The sequence below is a fragment of the Phyllostomus discolor genome, chromosome 15 (assembly GCF_004126475.2).
Source record: "Phyllostomus discolor isolate MPI-MPIP mPhyDis1 chromosome 15, mPhyDis1.pri.v3, whole genome shotgun sequence".
In the NCBI taxonomy this organism is placed as follows: domain Eukaryota; kingdom Metazoa; phylum Chordata; class Mammalia; order Chiroptera; family Phyllostomidae; genus Phyllostomus; species Phyllostomus discolor.
In genome coordinates this window covers 24,321,098-24,340,054 of record NC_040917.2, presented here as the reverse complement: position 1 = coordinate 24,340,054, position 18,957 = coordinate 24,321,098, and the positions used below count along the sequence as shown (strand labels likewise).

The 18,957-nt window shown below is 43.4% G+C and overlaps 1 protein-coding gene across 3 annotated transcripts; it reads right to left on the bottom strand.

Annotated features, from left to right (window-relative positions):
* Positions 1 to 2: 2 nt before the first annotated feature.
* LOC114512477 (complement factor H-related protein 2-like) lies at positions 3 to 17,780 on the bottom strand. 3 transcript variants are annotated; one of them, XM_036016236.1, is made up of 5 exons: positions 17,674 to 17,780; positions 4,456 to 4,650; positions 3,171 to 3,347; positions 1,491 to 1,668; positions 3 to 1,047 (listed from the first exon to the last, which is right to left on the bottom strand). In XM_036016236.1, the coding sequence occupies exons 1-5, from the start codon at positions 17,741 to 17,743 to the stop codon at positions 846 to 848; spliced, it is 822 nt and encodes a 273-aa protein (XP_035872129.1). In that variant the 5' UTR covers positions 17,744 to 17,780; the 3' UTR covers positions 3 to 845. The 3 variants fall into 3 exon arrangements, with proteins under 3 accessions (XP_035872129.1, XP_035872128.1, XP_028387237.1); XM_036016235.1 differs by having other exon boundaries at positions 3 to 1,042; positions 1,486 to 1,668; positions 17,674 to 17,776; XM_028531436.2 differs by lacking the exon at positions 17,674 to 17,780 and adding an exon at positions 6,951 to 7,630 and having other exon boundaries at positions 3 to 1,042; positions 1,486 to 1,668.
* Between the last annotated feature and the right edge of the window lie 1,177 nt (positions 17,781 to 18,957).

The window sequence follows — 18,957 nt, the reverse complement described above, 5'->3', positions numbered from 1 at the left end:
TATGTATTTACTCTAAATGAACATACTTCGTCGTTCAAAGATGATACATGTTCAATACAGAAGACTGGGGGAATACGGGAACTGAACCCCAACTCCTACCCCCGTTGTCTCTACATCCAACAGAGTTGTGGAAAGTGTGTCATTGCATGTCCTGCCGGTCTCTGCTCTGTAAATGCGTAGTCACGGTTCACAGCATGTTACGTGTTTATACTGATGTGAATGTGTTTATACTGATGCTGTGTTTTCATCAGGGCATGTGCCACTGCCCGCAGTCATGCCCTGAATCGGAGCCCACCTGCTCCGTGTGATGTGTCTGAGAGCTTGCATGCCCTGGGGGGACAGGCTGCAGGAGATCACATCTGTCGCCATCTCTGGTGAGTGTTTCCCTAGGACAGGTAATAACCGCAGAGATCTTCTCGCCAACACAGGTGTGACATAGTTTGGTTTTTATGTGTTTGTGAAGTGATTACATTTTGAAGATGGAGACAAACATTTTTCCCCATTTCCTCCACAACAAGAGTCTCAAATGGCCTCAGAAGTTCCAGACAAAGTGTTGGGAAAGTTAGGGGAGTGGTTGGGTGCAAGGAGGCAGTGAAGGGATGGCTTCTGATTTCTGGCTACAGATGTTGGATGAACAGAACACACAGCATTGTGGTTTGCCACATTTTAATGAGATCCCTTTCAGAGTGATTCATTGGTCTTTCACATTATAATGATATCAACATAAATTTTGATTTTGAAGAGAAATGAGATAATACACTTGAAAAATAGAGAATTGGATTAATATAAAATACTGTAAATGAATACGTGTATTTCAATTTTCAGAATGCAACGTAAACATCATTTTATTCACAGGTGGGATACGTCAGTTTTCCTGCCCGACACGTTACCCGGAATGCAGAACGTGGTGACACTGCACGATACCCACGTCGGCAGGTGAACTCAACAGTATCGTCTGATTCTATATAAAGTTTTTTGTTCTGTCTCCATCTCAACTGTATGTTATGCTTTTCCATCATTTCTTCTGATGTTACACATGCCTCTAAAGGTAAAAACAAGAAACATAAAACATCAAGTGGTATACAAATTCTCAGTACAGAAGTTTAGACTGTCACGTAGAATCTTCCACACTGATCCAGGAACTCATTCTCAGAACGTTTTTCAATATAACTCATTGAAAAGCCATCCTGTAGGTGTAAGACATTTTAAACAATTCATGATGTAAACATGAGGTACTCTGTGTGATAACTAAACGTTAAATCAAAGTTCATAATACCAGTTCTCATGTGTAGAGTTTTCATAAGAGAATCTTAGTTGCTCTTCCTGCTTAAGAATTTGTCATATGGTGTTTGCTCACCCATCACTCTGAGGGAGTCAAGCATTCATCAGAATAGTGGTAATCCATGAAAGTTCTGGTATAAAGAGCAGAACATCACACTCTCTACACAGATTTCTCAGGACCCATGGGAACGGCAATGCACTTACCTAAACATTTGGGTGGTTCTGACCACTCTCCGTCACGACATGTTAGGATCCTGTTTCCCTGAAGTTTATAGTAGGCCTGGCATCTGTACTGTACTGAGTCTCCTGGAGCGTAGTTGGCTGATGGGAATGTGGTGATGTCCCCATTGTTGATGGTTGGAGGGCGCCCACATTTTCTTCTAGAACCTACGGATATTATTAGATTTGTTAAGAGACAAACCCATTGTACAGAAGACAGAGGAATGTACAAATGGAGTACAATGTATAATATGAAGTCTCGTGTGAGTCTGAGGAAAGGATTCGATGGAGACAATCTAATCAGGCAGAGTGAGAACCACAGCTTTGCAGCTTCCCATGGATGTCTTGGTGGAGCTCATGTGAACCAGAAAGACAGATGTCTGCTGCGTCCTATTCCGGTGCAGCACTGTTTACGTAATGACAGCACTGGGCAGACATAGTTCATGGCCACGGAAGGTTCCTTGTGCTCTCACACATCGTGCTGCAGTATCCTTTGGGCTCTAGGCATTTCATTTTCATTTGCATAAAAAAACCCTCCTTGCACAATTTTAAGAAACAAATTGGCAGATGGCTAACTTCCTGTTTTGGAAGGATGGATTGGAAGCAGGACTTCCTGCACTCCCTCTCCTGCTCCAAGTACAGCTCCTTGACAAGTTATATAAGCAAATATAAGACTGCGAATGACCCTGACTGATGTGGCTCTGTTGGTTGGGCGTCATCCCTCAGAGCAAAAGGTTAGTGGTTCTATTCCGGGTCAAGGCACCTGCCTGCGTGACCTGTTCTGTCCCTGGTTGGAGACAACCTGTAGACATTGCTATGTCTACAATGCTGTAGACATTGCTCTCCCACATCCATGTCTCTCTCCCTCTTCTTCTCCCTCCCTTCCCCTCTCTCTACAAAATACAGTTTAAAAAATTATGCAAAGAAGTGCACAATAAACGTGACGTAATGACAATATAACAAATATTGATTAGATGAATAAATGATCACCACATTTCCCGCTAGAGTGGGAAGACACACGACGATGGGGACTGATCTCCGGAGGTGCTCCCTGTGCTTCAGGGGGCCGACTCTCTGGGTTCCCTTCTTCCAATGTAGCTACTCTTTGGTCTTCACGTAAAAGCATAAGGAACTCCAACTCTACTTTACCTCCAGTATATGCCCAGTTTCCATATGGTTGCTTATTGAAGTGTTTTTCCATATTATAAAACATATCCTGGAAACAGAGATTTCACAGGTAGAGCTCCGATGGTGTGGATATTATCGGTATTTTTGTGCTAGTTTTTAATGGTATGCATTTAACTTTGTCAATGTCAAGTAGATTGTTTGCAGGCCAGGTGACTTCACAACTGTGATATTTCAACTATCACTCTGTAAAATTTTAATTTTATCATCATGGTACCTCAACCGACTGCATAATTTCATTGTACACTGTCAGTTCATATTGCTAAAACATGTAAGCGCCTTGCAACCATTTTCACTGTGTTCCTCATGAGCATTCTGTAATTTTGCCTACATTTAATTTGTGGGAGGAGGCAAAATAATTTTCCAGTGATTATTATCCAGAGACTGGCACATCTGCTCAGACAGAATTGGAACCCTGAAACTACAGCCACTTCGCTATACACTGAAAAAGAAGACAGGACCCTGGAGGACAGCATTTTACTTGCCAGTACGACTGCACATTGGGGGCATGGACCAGCCCCTTTCTCCACACGTGATGCTGCTCTGATGAAGGGGGAGGCTGTAGCCCTCATCACAGACCACTGGCACCGTGTCGCCTTCCTGATGGGTTTGTCCTGAAGATGCAGATCGACCATGTTTCACCCAAGGGAAGAAGCACTGTCCTGAAAGCCCAAAAGATGACTTCTATACATTTCACACTGAGAAAGGTGTCACATTTTGCAAACTTCACACACAAATAAAGTGCCAAAATTACTGTCATAAAAAAATGAGTTCATGCACGTTACCATTAATATGTAATGTCATTAATCATTGCTTAGGCATGAAATCATTTTTCCATTTGTGAAATTCCTTTTGCTATCAAGAGAGTGATTGCGTTTTTTTCTCATTTGATTGGCCAATCTGCTTCCTGGAGGAGGAGGAGAGGACTCTCATTTCCTTTGTCACCTGCCCCTTTAGTTCTTCCCTCTCCTAATTCTGCTTTCTTCGTGTCTCTGTCCCCGTTGAGAAAGTAAGGCACATGTAACTCACAAAGATGCGACTACTGAAAAACACAAAAGGAAAATAGTAAAAACTACTTAAAAGATGAACAAAACAAACAAACGAGCAAAATAGAACCAGAGGCATAGAAATAAGGAACAAACTGACAGTGAGTGACAAGAGGCGAGGGGGGAGGGGGTAATGGAGGAAAGAAGGGGAGGGTGTAGTGAAGGAACAGGTACAAAGGACCGGGGACAGGAGGACAGGGTGGGGAGTGACTGAGGAAGTAGGGGGATGGGCCAGGCAGGGAGAGTAATGGGGGGAAGAACTAGAGCAACTGTAATGGAAAAACAATAAAAAAATATAAAAACTATAGATAACAAAAATAAATAAAAATAAATGCTCTAAAAAAGCGCTTTCTGAATATCCGAAAGAGCAGCACATTTTGAACAAGCATTACACGTAAAAACGGAACTCTCCTGTGAAAAATCTGTGTTCCTACAGTTACCAAGTCAGGGTGTTTAAATTCAACATAAGCAGTTGTAATTACCGATCACCAATATTTGAAATGAAGAAAAAAAAACCCCGGAGATATTCCACCAAGTGTGTATCTTACTTTTTGCTGATTCTGTGCCTGAAGAATGACGGATCTTACCTTTGCTGGCCCCTCTGGCCCCTGGCTTTGTAATTGTCTCCACCCCGGGGTCCTTACCCGCCGCCCCTCCCCGTCTCGCCCTGCTGGTGGAGTGTGCTGAGAAACTCCTGCGGACCGCGATGCACCTGTTTACGCACTGAGACACCTGGGTGTTGGCGACCAGCCGTCCTCCGTGCAGGTTATTCGAGTCCAGAGCGACTGCGAAGGAGACGCAAAGCTGCGGTCGCAGGAGTAGTAGAAATACTTCCCCGGGGCGACGGGGAAGGCCTGCTTATACCTGTGTTCCTCATAAATGCTCCCGTGTTTTATTTCTGGAAAATCACAAGTTCTCCCTGCAGAAAGAAACAATGGCATCCCACCTGAATGCATGATTCTTCTCTATCTGCATAATCCCACGGGTAAATTTACTGTTCTGTCGGTCTCACTTTATCTGCTTGTGTTCGTGATTGGAGAATCGGGACCGTCTGGAATGAAGAGTTCGAAGGGACTGGAGGTTGCTGCCATGTTTAAGGTTTAAGTCCCTCAGAAGTATTTCCAAGATTGAAAGCAATCGCACGGGAAAATGCAAATGCTGAGGGGGAGGAGACAGGGGCTGAACCCAGTAACCCTGCCACAGCTGAGGTGTCCCCTCTGTGGGGACGGTAGGACTGTTCCTAGTCCTGGGTCACCTCCTGCTCTGCGTCCTCCTGTGTCTCCTGCACGCAGGCCCTCGGAAATCTGGGCCCAGTCCAGGCAACGATTTCTGTGACACATGTGTGTGAGCACAGTTTCGTATCCAGGTACGTGTGCATATGACTCAATGAGACACTTTCAATGAAGCCGTGAAGAGAATTTGAATACAAAACTCATCAAGTGGAAATCATCAGCAATGCCAGTAGCACCAAGGTAGAATTACTGGGTTCTGATGAATGTCCCCTAAAAACATGTATGCAGGCATAAAGACACTCTGGAGTGGGAACTGGAAAAACGGTGTTCGATTAGCACTGTCCACTTAGAAAAATGAGTATGTGTCATTGCATGTGCTCACTACGGCTGCCGTACACAGCACCACGGGATGGCGGCTTTAACCACAGACATTGACTCTTTTTACAGCTCTAGACACTAACGGTCCAGAATGAAGGCGTCACGCTAGTGTCTTCACACGGCCCCCTTCCATGGGTCTGTGGCCCGTGTCCTCCCCGTGGGCACACACCAGTCTGGTTGGACTGGGGCCCACTGTGGCGACCCGGGGTAGCTCAGTGACTCTTTGCAGACCCGACCTCTGCGCACAGCTGCACTCTGAGGCTTGAGGAGTCTGGGCTTCACTGCTCCAGTTCTGGAGGGAGACGACTGAGCCCCGCCCACAAGACAGACAAAGGTGTTTCTCAGATTGTCTCTCCCCTCAGCCGGTTCCTTTCCCCTGGAAAACAGGGCTGCAACCCAGCCAGCTACAGGGTGTGGAGTGCAAAGGTCACTGAGAAAGAGTTCACCAACAGAAACTGTGTTACATGGGATAGAAGCTTGGTTGCATGGTTGTTGTTTTTTTGTTTTTTTTTTTGAGGGGAGGGTGGTAGAGAAGGAAATTGCTCAAATAGAAGCTGAAAAGCCAGGCAAAGCCCAGCAGGCAGCAAACTATTTGAATGAATCCCTCTCGCAGACGAAGTGATACAACTGAGAGATTCACAGTCCATTTCTAGAGGGTGGCATGAAGGGTCCTGAGGCACGTTAGGGGTTTTACTGACAGGAACTCAGGAACGTATTTGGTTTCAAAGGAAAGTAAAAGACTTTGAAAAGATATAATCATGGAGGATTTAGGAAGATGGTAGAGGAAGGAGAAAAACATAATTTTGTCAATAAAATCTTAAAGTTTCTATACATGCAATAAATGCTACCTGAACTAAAACACAAAATAAATTGCTTTCTAATGAAATGAATTTAAAGAAACTACCAATTATGTTGTTATAAGATATAATTTTTTAATATCTGGATTCCATATTTAGAGATAATACAGACAATATTTTGCTATAAAAATGAGAACAAATCAGTGAAGAATAGAGATAATGCTATGAAAAGAATTTATTTATTTACTCAATAGTTACCAGGGAACTCAGAAGTCTAATAAAAATTTATTGTAATTGTATTGGAAATTAAGGGTCCATTTTACTTTTTGTTGAAATAAATATTTGTTTTTCCCAGCTGTCAGTTTTGTTGCAATATTAAATTGATTGTAATGCCAATTACTTTTATAGGTTTTTTAAGGTATAATAGAAATTGTAAATTGTATTTAATTTGAATGATGATGTAATGAGTTTTCACATATGATTCTATAAGACATTCACCATATGTAAGATGGTGAGAATTCCACTGCTCCCAGAGGCTTGCTAAAGTTGAATGAACCCATTCAAATAATCCCTGTAACTGCTTTTGAGAGTCCTTTTGCTGTGAAATGTAGGAAATAAAATTAGTCATAATTTATTTTATTTTCTCTGAATGAATATATGACAATCTTCCTACAAGATACTCTCTGCTGTGAAGTCACAATACACCCTGTTCCTATGAGAAAATTCAGTAAACCCAGAGACACAAGCAAGTAGGAATGACAAGAAGTTGCAGGGTGGAGGGAGCTGAGTGTGCAGCTCTGTGTGCAGCTTACCTTGTCCGTGAGCCCAGGAGACCCACAAGGTGACAATGACACTGACCAGGGACAGCAGCATGGTGGGCATCCTTGATGGTGTATCAACACGAATATGCCAGCCGTGCTCCGTGGGGTGTGAGTGTGCCTCGTGAGCGGTTGTTAGTGTGAGCCTGAATTTCAGGGCACTGCCAGGAAGCTAGTTTGTTGAGTTTATATAATATCAAATTTCAGAGAGTTTTGCAAGATCCGTAAATTTCTGTTGAAAATTTCCCAACATCTTCCTGACTTCCTTTCCTCATTGTCCTTGCACAACGTGCCTCAGTGATATTAACACACCTGCTCCCAAAGTGACACCAAACACTAATTTTTAAATGAAACAACTCTAGAAATGGCCGAGGTTCTTTCTCCACCCAGAGGTGGAGTGGGAATAACGCTGAGTCCACGTCCCTGTAACTGTCCCTTGTACTGTATTTGTCCTCACCCAGCCTCAGTCCTTCGGGTCTGTAAGCACCAACCCATGTATCTGGACCCCACTCCAGCCTCTGTACTTTCTTGTCCATAGAAAAGCACAGATTTTTTGGAAACCCTTAATACACTGTGGTGGATTGTGATCGGCAGGATCCCTGTGTGTTGTGGCTGCTCGTGAACAAATACACACGGACAACAAAAGTCCTGTTGAGAAAAAGGGACAGCATGGACACTCTCTGAGAGAGACAGAGAGAGGGCAAGAGGGCCAGAGCCCCCAGTCCCTGCCTGGACAGGCTTTTTTTTGCTTTTCTGGGGACATTACATTGAGGATGGTCCTCATTTACTATGCACAGGTTCGCTGCAGGGGATTACCTTTTACAGACAACAAAGGAAAGAATGTTGCTAATTACTTCAAAGAGAAGGATATTGCAGACCAAGGGGAAAAGTGGTCAAACCGGTCACACTTTATACTTGGGAGATTTAGCTCAGAATTTAGGAAGTGACAGTAAGCACTTGCTGCCTCAATTTAGGGTGAAGGCGTTTTAGCAAAAGCGTCTCATAGCAGTCTAGGTACAATGCAGGAGTGATTCCGCATGAGAAAACTTCTCTGTGGGTGTGGTCCTGCGTTCCACTCACTCCCCACTGGTTTTCCACATGGAGGCTGAGCTACATTTCCACGCCACGCAAAACAGTTCCCTACAATGCACCATGCTGCAGAGTGCAAGAGTTTCAGTGCATCCTGGGCATTGAGATATTCATAACTAATTCCCTTTGAGGTACCTTGTCATTTCAGGTGCACTACATTCAGAGGCTTACAGTCGAAAAATGGGAGGTGTGAAGTCCAGCCCTGAGTCCATTGGAGACTGGTTACTAGACAGGGCTTCAGTTTGACGGGAACGTCAATGGTTTTTTACATGCCTTCACAATAAGCATGGAGAAAATGAAAATTCAGTTCCTATATTTACTTTGCATTAAGTAAACTGTTCCATAATCAGGTAGTGTAAGATTTGCAGCTTTCAAATAAGGTGTTGCTTTCGTCAAGTAGAAGAGCAACTGCCCGACACTGTGACACAGTCCCGACCACACTCAGGGGAGCAGGACGAAGGATGGATCTGTGTCACCCTCAACAAACTCCTTCCCTGGTGCAGGGCCCCCTGCTGACAGCAGCAAGAGGACAGAGTGACAGGCCTGTTCTCACTCACTGCTTTACCATCTAATGTTTTCATTGTGTTGGCTCCCCCAGGAAATCCGAAGGTCACGTGTTCGCTGTCAAACCTCCAATCCAAGACACACAAAGCCACACTGTCATCCAAACTGAGTTCATTAATCTGTAGGCAACTAGTCCAGTCCTTGAAATAGTGAATAATGATTGTCTTGGTACAAGTGTAAATGATGACACAGTTTATTTTACCACCTTTGGGAGAAGATTAGGCTGAAAGCTCAGACTACTGTATTGTATTGATTTCCCTAAAATAAGGTAGAACAGAGCAGGAAATGACAGAAAATCTTTAGCAAGCGTTGAGGCAGTGTGGGTGGCTGGTGGAAGCGCCTTCATTCACATCTGGGAAACTGCACTGTCCCTTCCCCACACACGGCTTTAAATGACTGACCTGATGTCACCGCACTGTGTCCTGGTTTACACATAAACTCAGTGATATCCCCTGTTTCTGCGTAGTGTGTCTTGTCCTCTTTCCCTTTTAACCATATGGTATTTTCATTCAGGATTTCTTCAGATATGACTCAAGGTTCTGAAAATAGACAAAGAAATAAAAACAATGAGTAATCTTTCCTTTTGTGGACTAATGAAGCTTCAACCTAGTGAATAGTTTAGGACAACATAAGATGATCATGTAATCTCAATGGTAATGTATTGATGTTTGTATGTTCCTATTATGTCCACCATGTGGAAAGAGAACTAAACAAAATCACAAGCTTTCTAATAAAGAATCTACCATTAAAATACACTTACCCACAGAAATGTACATAAATCATCTCTATATCCATCCATCTACCTGATGATCCATTACACCTTATCTATCTATCTATCTACCTGTCATTTATCATCTTCTACTTTCTCAAGGTCAAGACAGGCTGCAGAGAGGCACAGATATACACATAGTGTGGATTTGAATCCCAACTTGTTTTGATCACATTTATCTACCTTTCTATATCCCTGTGTCCTCTTGCATAAAATCCGTATATTTCCTTTTTTGAAATGTTTTGTGACATCAGAGTTTCTAGTTTATTGCTGTTGCAATGTGACTGCAAGCAGTATATCATATGTTACAATATTGTTATAGATCTTGTCTCTTTTCTGTAAACAAGCTGCTACTGCATTGTACAAATTAGTACATGTGAGTAATTTTAACTTTCTTCTGTTGAGTGTGCTGGGGAGGCGTTGGAAAATAAGATTATATAGCTTTCAGGAGTGCAATTCTCTGTCACATCATCTGGTGTCCACCATCCTAAGTCAAGTCTTTTTCTGTCACCAGGTAGTTGAACCCCTTTCCGTTTATACCCCCTGTGTACTTTCCCTCTAGAACCGCTACACTGTTGTCTGTTCACTAGTTTCTGTTTGTTGTTGTTCTTGTTTGTTCATCCATTTCTTTCAGTTTTATGTCCCATGTATGAGTGAAACCGTGTGGTTGATGTCCTTTTCTGTCTGACATCTCACTGGCATGATATTCTCAGAGTCCATCCAGGTTGTCACAAATGTCAGTGTTTCATCTTATAGCTGAGAGGTAGTCCATTTACACGTGTACCACATCTTTATCCAATCATATACCAAAGTTCAAACACACCGTGGGCTCCTCTCTTCTCTTCGTCCCAGTGTGTTGCATTCTAGTTCCACCATCACTGACATCGGTGAGGCCTTAGACATAGCTCCAATCATGTTCCCCTACATCCCATTAACTCTTACATGATGAAGCTTCATAAAAATTCACATCCCTTGGGATATGCATAGGTTTTCAAAGTCCAACAAACATTCTCATGTATGTTAATAACCAAAAGTATGTACTATATGAGGTCTACATACCTCCAAACATCCATTCCAGGAATTTCCTTTTTGCTTTTCTATTGAACTTTTCTTTACATTTCCTGAGTTTTAGTAAGAGAGGGAGGGAGGAATAGAGGGGAGAGAGAAATTTCATCAGTGGCCCCTGCACACACCTGGGGACATATATGACCTGAGTGGGATTCAACACTTGAAATTTCTAATTAGTGGTTCAGAATACAGGCTGACCTCCCTGTCACAAACAGAAGTGCTTTTGTGTCCTCAGATGCCGATAACTGGTTCCCGTTCTCAGTGTTTGGAGAAGGGAATGGCTGTGCTGTGAATCATGTCTTAGACTTGTCATTCAAAGGTGAGGTTGAGAATTATCTTGGAATTTCAACTCTTTTTTTCCCCCATAAACTCTGGTTTGGAGCTATTTCTAGACGACTCTGACTTGTGGGTGTGCAGTGGATCTCCAGTGCTGCCACTTTCAGGGTCAGGAGCACCGATGTTGCTACAAATCCCATAGAAGGGGACACATACACAGGATTTCTATTACATGTGGGAGCTAATGAAGAAAATAAAGTAAGAAAGTGGAGACAGACTTTTGGACACAGAGAACAGACTGAGAGCTGTCAGAGGGGAGGTGGTTGGGGCCTGGGTAGACTCATGGACATGGGCCACAGTATGGTAATTTCCAGGGGGAAGAGAGGTGAGGGGAGGTAGAAGAGGGTAAAAGGAGGATGAATGGTGATGGATGGAGGTTGACTCAAGGTGGTGATCACAATGTAATCTACACATGATGTATCATAGAATTGTACACCTGAAACCTGTATAATTTTATTAACCAACTCACCCCAATAAAAGCATTAAATAAGGCAAATAAAAAATCAGCATTTCTGAACCTTCCTGTTTTAATGAGACTTTGTCATTGTCTACTTAGGAATTTTCCCAGCACCTGGCCTTACAAGTGAGTGTTAGAATGTCCAACCTCCGGCAGGACAGCTGTCTGAGAACACAGTCTAGAGTACCACTGCAGGATTGCTAGACTATGTATGAGCACTGAAACATTCCTATAATTCCCTCAGGATCCGGAAGAATATGGAGAGCTTACCTAGACATTTTGGTGGTTTGGACCACTTAGCATCACTGCAGGTTATGTATTTAGGACCCTGAAGTTCAAAGTAGGCCTGACATTGGTATTCAACTGTTGACACTGGAGGGTAGGCAGCCAGTGGGACGGAGGTGATGTCTCCATTGCCAATAGCTGGAGGATGACCGCACTTCTCTGCAGATTCTAAAAAATTGCATTTTCAATGTTAGGAAAAATTTGTAGTTTTATTGGAGGCTATGTAAATAAAGCTCTATAGGAACTCTGAAGTCCTGCACGGTAAGCCTGTGACTTAAAAGTGTGGTAGAAAATTTCCCTCAAATAAACACTGTTTCAACAGACTTTTCATGACAAGGGAAACACAGGAATGAAAATACTTACTGAAGCAGCTTGGCAAGTGTGACCAGCCGTCCTCCCCACACACCATGGTGCCTGAGGTGCGTCCATCTCTGGTTTCGTACCCATACAGGCACATGTAGTCCAGAGTGTCACTGGGCCTAAAAGCTTTTCCAGTGATGATGGCTGTGGCATTCTCAAACAGCGGCATGTCACAATGTTCTAGAGGGAAGAAGAGTTGACAGTTGTATGTGTAAGGCCATACCATGGATAATGCAGCAAGGAGACCTTCTTCTGGGGGAAATCACCATGACCCTAAGTGTGTGTGATACCAGTGAAGTATGACTTGAACACGCTCTGACACCCAGCATCACTCTGTGCAGGAGCACCTACCGCAGATCTCCCTGTGCATTGCTTTCCTGTCACTCAAAACCTCTAAACATACAGTGGGAACATTTAGTCACTTCTCTTTTTCACCTGCATTTCACTGGCTGTTGCTGAATTACCTTATCATAATGATACGGTATTACCATTTTCAGAATGATGAAATTCTTAAGTTCAGAGGTAATGTTTGTGTTTACATACTAGACTTACTGAGAGATACTGGGGGTGTTTATCTTAGAGTAAAACCGCAGAGGTCGGGTACACAGTCCATGTGTATACATAGTGCACCTTCTCATCCTCATGATTGCTGTAACAGAAAATCAATCAAGATTGAGTATAACAATGGGTAGCAAAGGGTCCTGTTTTTCACTAAAGAGAGTCCATGACAAGCACAGAAATGGAAAACAATATTTTATAATGTAAGTATGAATATCATGCAAATCAGCCAGATTGCCAGGTGACATTGAGATAATAAACTTTAGAATTGTATTTGGTATTTTTCACTTAGGACTCTGTTTGGGAGGCTTATGTAAGTCAAATTTAATAACATGTATTAATTATCATTGCCAATGTCATGCTGTGTGGAAGAGGAATGGATGGGAACTTTGGTATCAGTGGAATTTTGGATATGAAGTTGTATAGGAATAACTGTTAAATGTAACATGTGGTTGGTCCTAGAATGTCTGAGGGGGGAGAAAGGACCTAGGTCAGTGGTACTGAGGTTTGTCACATGGAGAGGTTTCCTCTGTCCTTCCCCGTGTCCTCGTGGTAATAAGGAAAAGCTCAGCACGTGTGAGACTGTGGGTTTCACAGAGGGTTAGTATGTTAAAACTCTGAGGAAGGGATCAGGTAGAAGGGGTTGGTCACTTTAAAATACAAGGAAGGAGATGAGAAGAGTGTGCCAAGTGACAACATAGTACGTGTTGTCATTATGCCCATAAGCTCCCTAAGGGGTTTCTCCCCTGTGGGTTTGCTGTGACAAGGGTCACATTGAATGAATGGAAAGAGAGGGACGACACCCTTCCCTGTTAGCAACCACTCTACACACAGAAGTGTGTGTCAGCACCGCATGTGAAATGCCGTCACAAATATTTACCTATCTTTTCACTCCTCTGGTGTTGGTGCATTTTTACATACAGCAGTCCCCTCCATGACATGCACATGCTGACAGAGGATGGGTGGGACCCCTTATTCACTATGCAAATGGGCTGAGAAAGCTGTCACCTTGCCTTAGTGGATATCTGCATATGACCGGCACCTTGTCTCTCTTGCACAGTGACCAGGTCTTGTTCCCACCTACATGTAGGTGTCTCTGGAAAAGGACCGACTGCCCAGCCTTCCCTGTGCTTGTGGCTCTGAAACTCAGATGTGGTCTCCATCAAAGAAGGAAAGGTTTCAGACTGAGAGGAGCACTAACCTCCCCTGGAGGTCAGCTGGAACATTCTATTCCTGTCCCTCCCATGTCTCTAGCCTCCTCCTTGCTGCTCCAAAACCAACCCAATGTCCCGAGTCCACTGCACTTTGGTGACCATGGAATGGAGAGCCACAAGTTGGTGAGAAGAGGCTAGGGAGAATCCTGGACCCCAATAACACAGGGCCAACTTTGCTTTTGAACTTCTCACCTTAGTAGTTTAATTTGGGGAAATACACCTTTGCAGTTAAAATCCCAGGGATTTGGTCAGTCTGTAAATACATTAAACAGATTCCTACTGAGAATCCTCCCATGCCGTCTAATGTCAGATCGAGATGGTGTCACGCCCACAGATTCATCCTACACATCCTCTCGTCCCCATTTCTACTCATGCCCCTGGAGTACCGCAGTCCCACTGCCTGGACTGTCCTAGCAGGGACTGTGGTCCATTCCTGGGGAGCAGCCTCAGAGCAGGTTCCCATCAGTGCAGATGCGGCCCTTTCCCCACGGGAACCTCCCAGGGCTGTCCCTGCAGGTCTGCTCCTTTTCACTCAGGGCTTCCCAGTTGGACTTGAACCACTTTTCCTCCTCCCCGCTCTGTTTGCGCTGCTCTGGCCATCAGCAGTCCTCAAATACACAGAATTCCTTCCTCGCTTAGTCATTTCACTTGAACATCATCTCTCTCTGAAAGTCGTTTTATAATACGATGTCCATAAAATGGATTTTCTATATGTCAAAGAACATCCACGAAACAACCTACAGATTCCTGCCAACTTAAAATGTGAAAGCCAGTCATAACTGCCATATGAGTGTCCGAATTTATTACATCCTAGGACTAATACACACATACTATATGTAAAATGTGATATGTATATGACTTTGCTGGGGGCCATGGCCTGCAACCCAGGCATGCGGCCTGACTGGGAGTCCAACCTACGACACTTTGGTTCTCAGCCAGCTCTCAATCCACTGAGCTATGCCAGTCAGGGTTAAATTCCTTTTCCATGAACCAATTAACATGCTTTCAATGTAAATACTAAAGCAGCTTTAATCTGTTTAACTTAACACTTAGTGACTTTCATAAGGTATAGTCCTACTGTTATTTAACACAGTAAAGTTACATAATCTACTCCTGATCAAAAATTAAAAACTATTTAGACACAATTAGAATGGAAACATGGTTATGTCTTCAAGACAAAGAAGACTTAATGCATCAGCTTAAGATTTGGTACTTAAAGCTTTCCACAGAGATATGTCTGGGTGTCAGAAAGTCACAGGTTGGTCCCCAGAGTGGTTTACTTACTGAGGCAAGAGAGAGAAGAGGACCAGCCGTTCTTTGTACATGTGAGCATGCTCTGTGGGCTTCCATGGCTGTAACCAGGATTGCAGAGGGGTTCCACAGTTTCACCCTGTAAATATGTCTTTCCCTTGCTTGCAGAATGTCCATTCTCCAAATTATTGACCACACATTTTCCTGAGAATGGGAAAATGATCATGAAAACAACTCCATCAATTTGGTCAAAGGAATACATTAAAATGTATCTTTAGGATATTTAAGTGAGAATGATTAGCATCCCCTAAGACATAGTTGAAGAAAAACTAAAGCCTCTACCAACAGTGTTTTAAAAAGCAAAGTCAATATGAAATAGGATTTATCTGTAGTTTTCAGAATTAGAATATGTATAAATGTCATAGATATTCTCGTAGAGTCTATTTTTCCGTCTCATGTTTTTAATGAAGAACCTCTCATAAAACAAACAACCTGCACTGGTCTTCCTTCTCTCAGAACTCAGTCCTCCACCTTATCTTGGTCACACAGCTCCATTGTTCTCCCTGGTGTGATTCCCCTCCTCTCTGAAGGGTCCCCATGGGCACAGGGAGGAGGAGGTTTACTCACGGACACACTGCACTTTAGGTGTCCATCCCTCTGGTGTGCAAGTGATGTAACCCCAGTAGTCTTTTGTAGGCGGCAAATAGTTGTCATCGCAGGAGTAGTAAAACCACTTTTCCAGAGGAGCTGGAAAGTGTGATCTGTATAAGGCTTCCAGATAGAGAACTCCATGCTTTATGTCTGGAAACTCACATGGGTTAACTTGAAATAAAAACAAACAAAAACAGTATAAATAATGTTTTCTGTTAATAGAATCTACTGAGCGATAAATGGTTTCCCTGATGAATTATGTTATTAACATAGTTGCACTCATTGCATTAGGGTTTCTAGGACAAGAAAGGTTGTAAACTCAGATGATGTAAAGAACACGTGTTCCTGGTCATTTCACGATGTGTGTGCACACTCGGACTCCATCTGTTGTACACCTGCAACAACACAGTGCTGCCTGTCAGTTCTGTCTAGGTGAGCACATAGACACTCTCCTTCTGGTGGTCAGGCTGACTGAGCTCCGTGTCAGTGATGCCAGCATCCTCTCTAAGGGCATCACACTCTCACATTCATGTGGACATTTGTCCTGAACTGACACTGAGGCCATTGACATCCTATTAACATGATTTTGTTTTTCACTCATGGAGTGTCCAGCAGCAGTGTGGACGCCTCTACAGGGAACTGATATGTGAGCAAGAGGAACGTATAGGTGGAGGAAGAAAGCTTTTGGAAAGAGGCCAAAGGAACCTCCCCAGAAATAAATACCCTGCTGAACTAAGTGGTACTTTGTGACATGTGATGGCATGAGAAAATCAACTTCGTCTGCAACACTGCTCCCAGAGAGAAGGAGCCCACTGCCCCCAACTTTGAGTGTGGGTTGGACTTTTGGACCCTCTTCTAAAGGTGCAAATGGTCAAGGTGACAATGTGTGAGCACATCATAAAGTACATGGAGTTGTCCTTCTTGTGTCTCAGATCACTCACCCTAGGGACATTAGTGCCACTCAGGCTCCTATGGAGACTCCAGGTGTTAAGGCCCTGAGGCTCCTGCACCACCAGGGAGGTGCCCACTTGGAAGCAGGTCCCAGCTGTACCCAGCCCTCAGCCCACACTGTGGGCCAGTGTCCCAGTGCTGCCCAGAGAGTGACCGGGAACTGGGGGGCTGGACCTCTCCCCAGGGCTGACCTTGTGACCCTGAATCAGGAGAAGGTGGTTGTTCTCAGTCAGTATTTATGGGAAATGTTTACAAAGGAATAAATAACTAATATACTTGTTTTTATACAATATGAGCCTTAGCCAATGTTTCAGTTTGGTTGCTGCAAGTGTATCACTTACGGAAATAATTAGACATACATGCACATTTTTAATATTGAATAGCAAAACTTAAAAGTTCCTCAGTTATAATATATGACTCTATCCTTTTTATAATGGGCTACTTTGAAAAGCAGAGTATGTTATAAAATCCTCTGCTTTCCATTCTCTGTAGTCAATGATGGTGACTTCTTATGTCCCCATTTTTATGTTTAAGAGAAGTAATTTCAGAATTAGGAAGCAGGTCATGATTTGAATGGAACTTACGGCTACATCTGGGAGGAGGTGCCCAGCCTCCTTTAGTGCATTTTGTTGTATTTCCGTGGGAGGAGGGATAAAGGCCATGGTCACAGCGGTATGTGATTACATCTTCCAGTCTGTATTTGGTCCTGAGAGGTGTGTAGACACCATTGTCAATAGCTGGAGGATCACAGGTTGTTTCTGAAAAGAGAAAGGACAGGTGGATAACACAGAAATCACTGTCCAGGAAAAGAGTCAAGTCCATGAGAACAGAGCAAATGTTATGACTCCCCCAGACAATTTGGGATCATCTAGCTTTTCTGTCACCCATTTCCCAGTCAAATTTTCATGAGCATATTCACACGACTCTCTAATATCTGTGCAGAGGCTTTCAGCCTATAGAACACAGAAGACAGAAAACTATTTATTTTGTTTGCCCTGGAGATGAATATATGACAATCTTCCTACAAGGTACTCTCTGCTGTGAAGTCACAATACACCCTGTTCCTACGAGTCGATTCATTAAACCCAGAGACACAAGCAAGTAGGAACGACAAGAAGTTGCAGATTGTAGGGAGCTGAGCGTGCAGCTCTGTGTGCAGCTTACCTTGTCCATGAGCCCAGGAGACCCACAAGGTGACAATGACATTGACCAGGGACAGCAGCATGTTGGGCATCCCCGACGAGGTATCAACACGAATATGCCAGCCGTGCTCCGTGGGTTGTCACTCTGCCTCCTGAGCAGTTGTTAGTGTGAGCCTAAATTTAAAGGCACTACAAGGATGCTAGTTTGTTGAGGTCACTTAGTGAATATCAAAGTTCAGAGAGTTTTGCAAGATCTGTACATTTTTGTTAATGATTTCACAATCATTTCTTTACCTCATTTTCTCATTGTTTTATGAATCTTTTCCATGGAATATTGACACAGAGGCAAAAAAGGCAATATGAACCACAATGTTTTAAAATAAACAACCCTTGAAAAGGGCAAGGTTCTTTCTCCACCCAGAGACAGAGTGGAAATAACTCTGAGTCCACATCCTTGTCCCTTGTCCTGTATGTGTCCTCACCCAGCCTCAGTCCTTAGGGTCTGTGAGCACCAACCCCTGTGTCTGACCCTCTCCAGCCTCTGTTCCTTCTTGTCCACAGAAAAGCACTGATTTTTTTGTAAAACCTTAATACACCACACCACAGAGTGCAAGAGTTTCCGTGCATCCTGGGCATTGAGATATTCATAAGTAATTTGCTTTGACTTACCTTGTCATTTAAGGCATTCAGAGGCTTACAATAGAAAAATGGGAGGTATGAAGTCTAGCTCTGAGAGGTAGTTTGACTAACATACTTGTGCTCAATTGTAATTTGAAGACTGATTTTAAGACAGTGCTTTCTATTTGATGGGGACTTTAAATGTTTTTTAAATGCCTTCACAATAAGCATTGAGAAAATAAAAATTCAGTTCCTATATTAACTTGGCATCAGGTATATTGTTCCATGACTAGCTAGTATAAGATTTGGAGCTTCCAAATAAGGTGTTGCTTGTGTCAAATAGAAGAGCAACTGCCCGATACTGTGACACAGTTCTGACCACACACAGGGGAGCAGGACGAAGGATGGATGTGTGTCACCCTCACAAACTCTTTCCCTGGTCCAGGGACCCCCTGCTGACAGCAGCAAGGGGACAGAGTGACAGGCCTGTTCTCACTCACTGCTTTACCATCTAACGTTTTCATTGTGTTGGCTCCCCCAGGAAATCCCAAGCTCACATGTGTTCACTGTTAAACCTCCAATTCAAGACACACAAAGCCACACTGTCTGTCATCCATACAGAGTTCAATAATCTGTAGGCAAGTAGTCCAGTCCTCAAAATGGTGAATAATGATTGTCTTGGTACAAG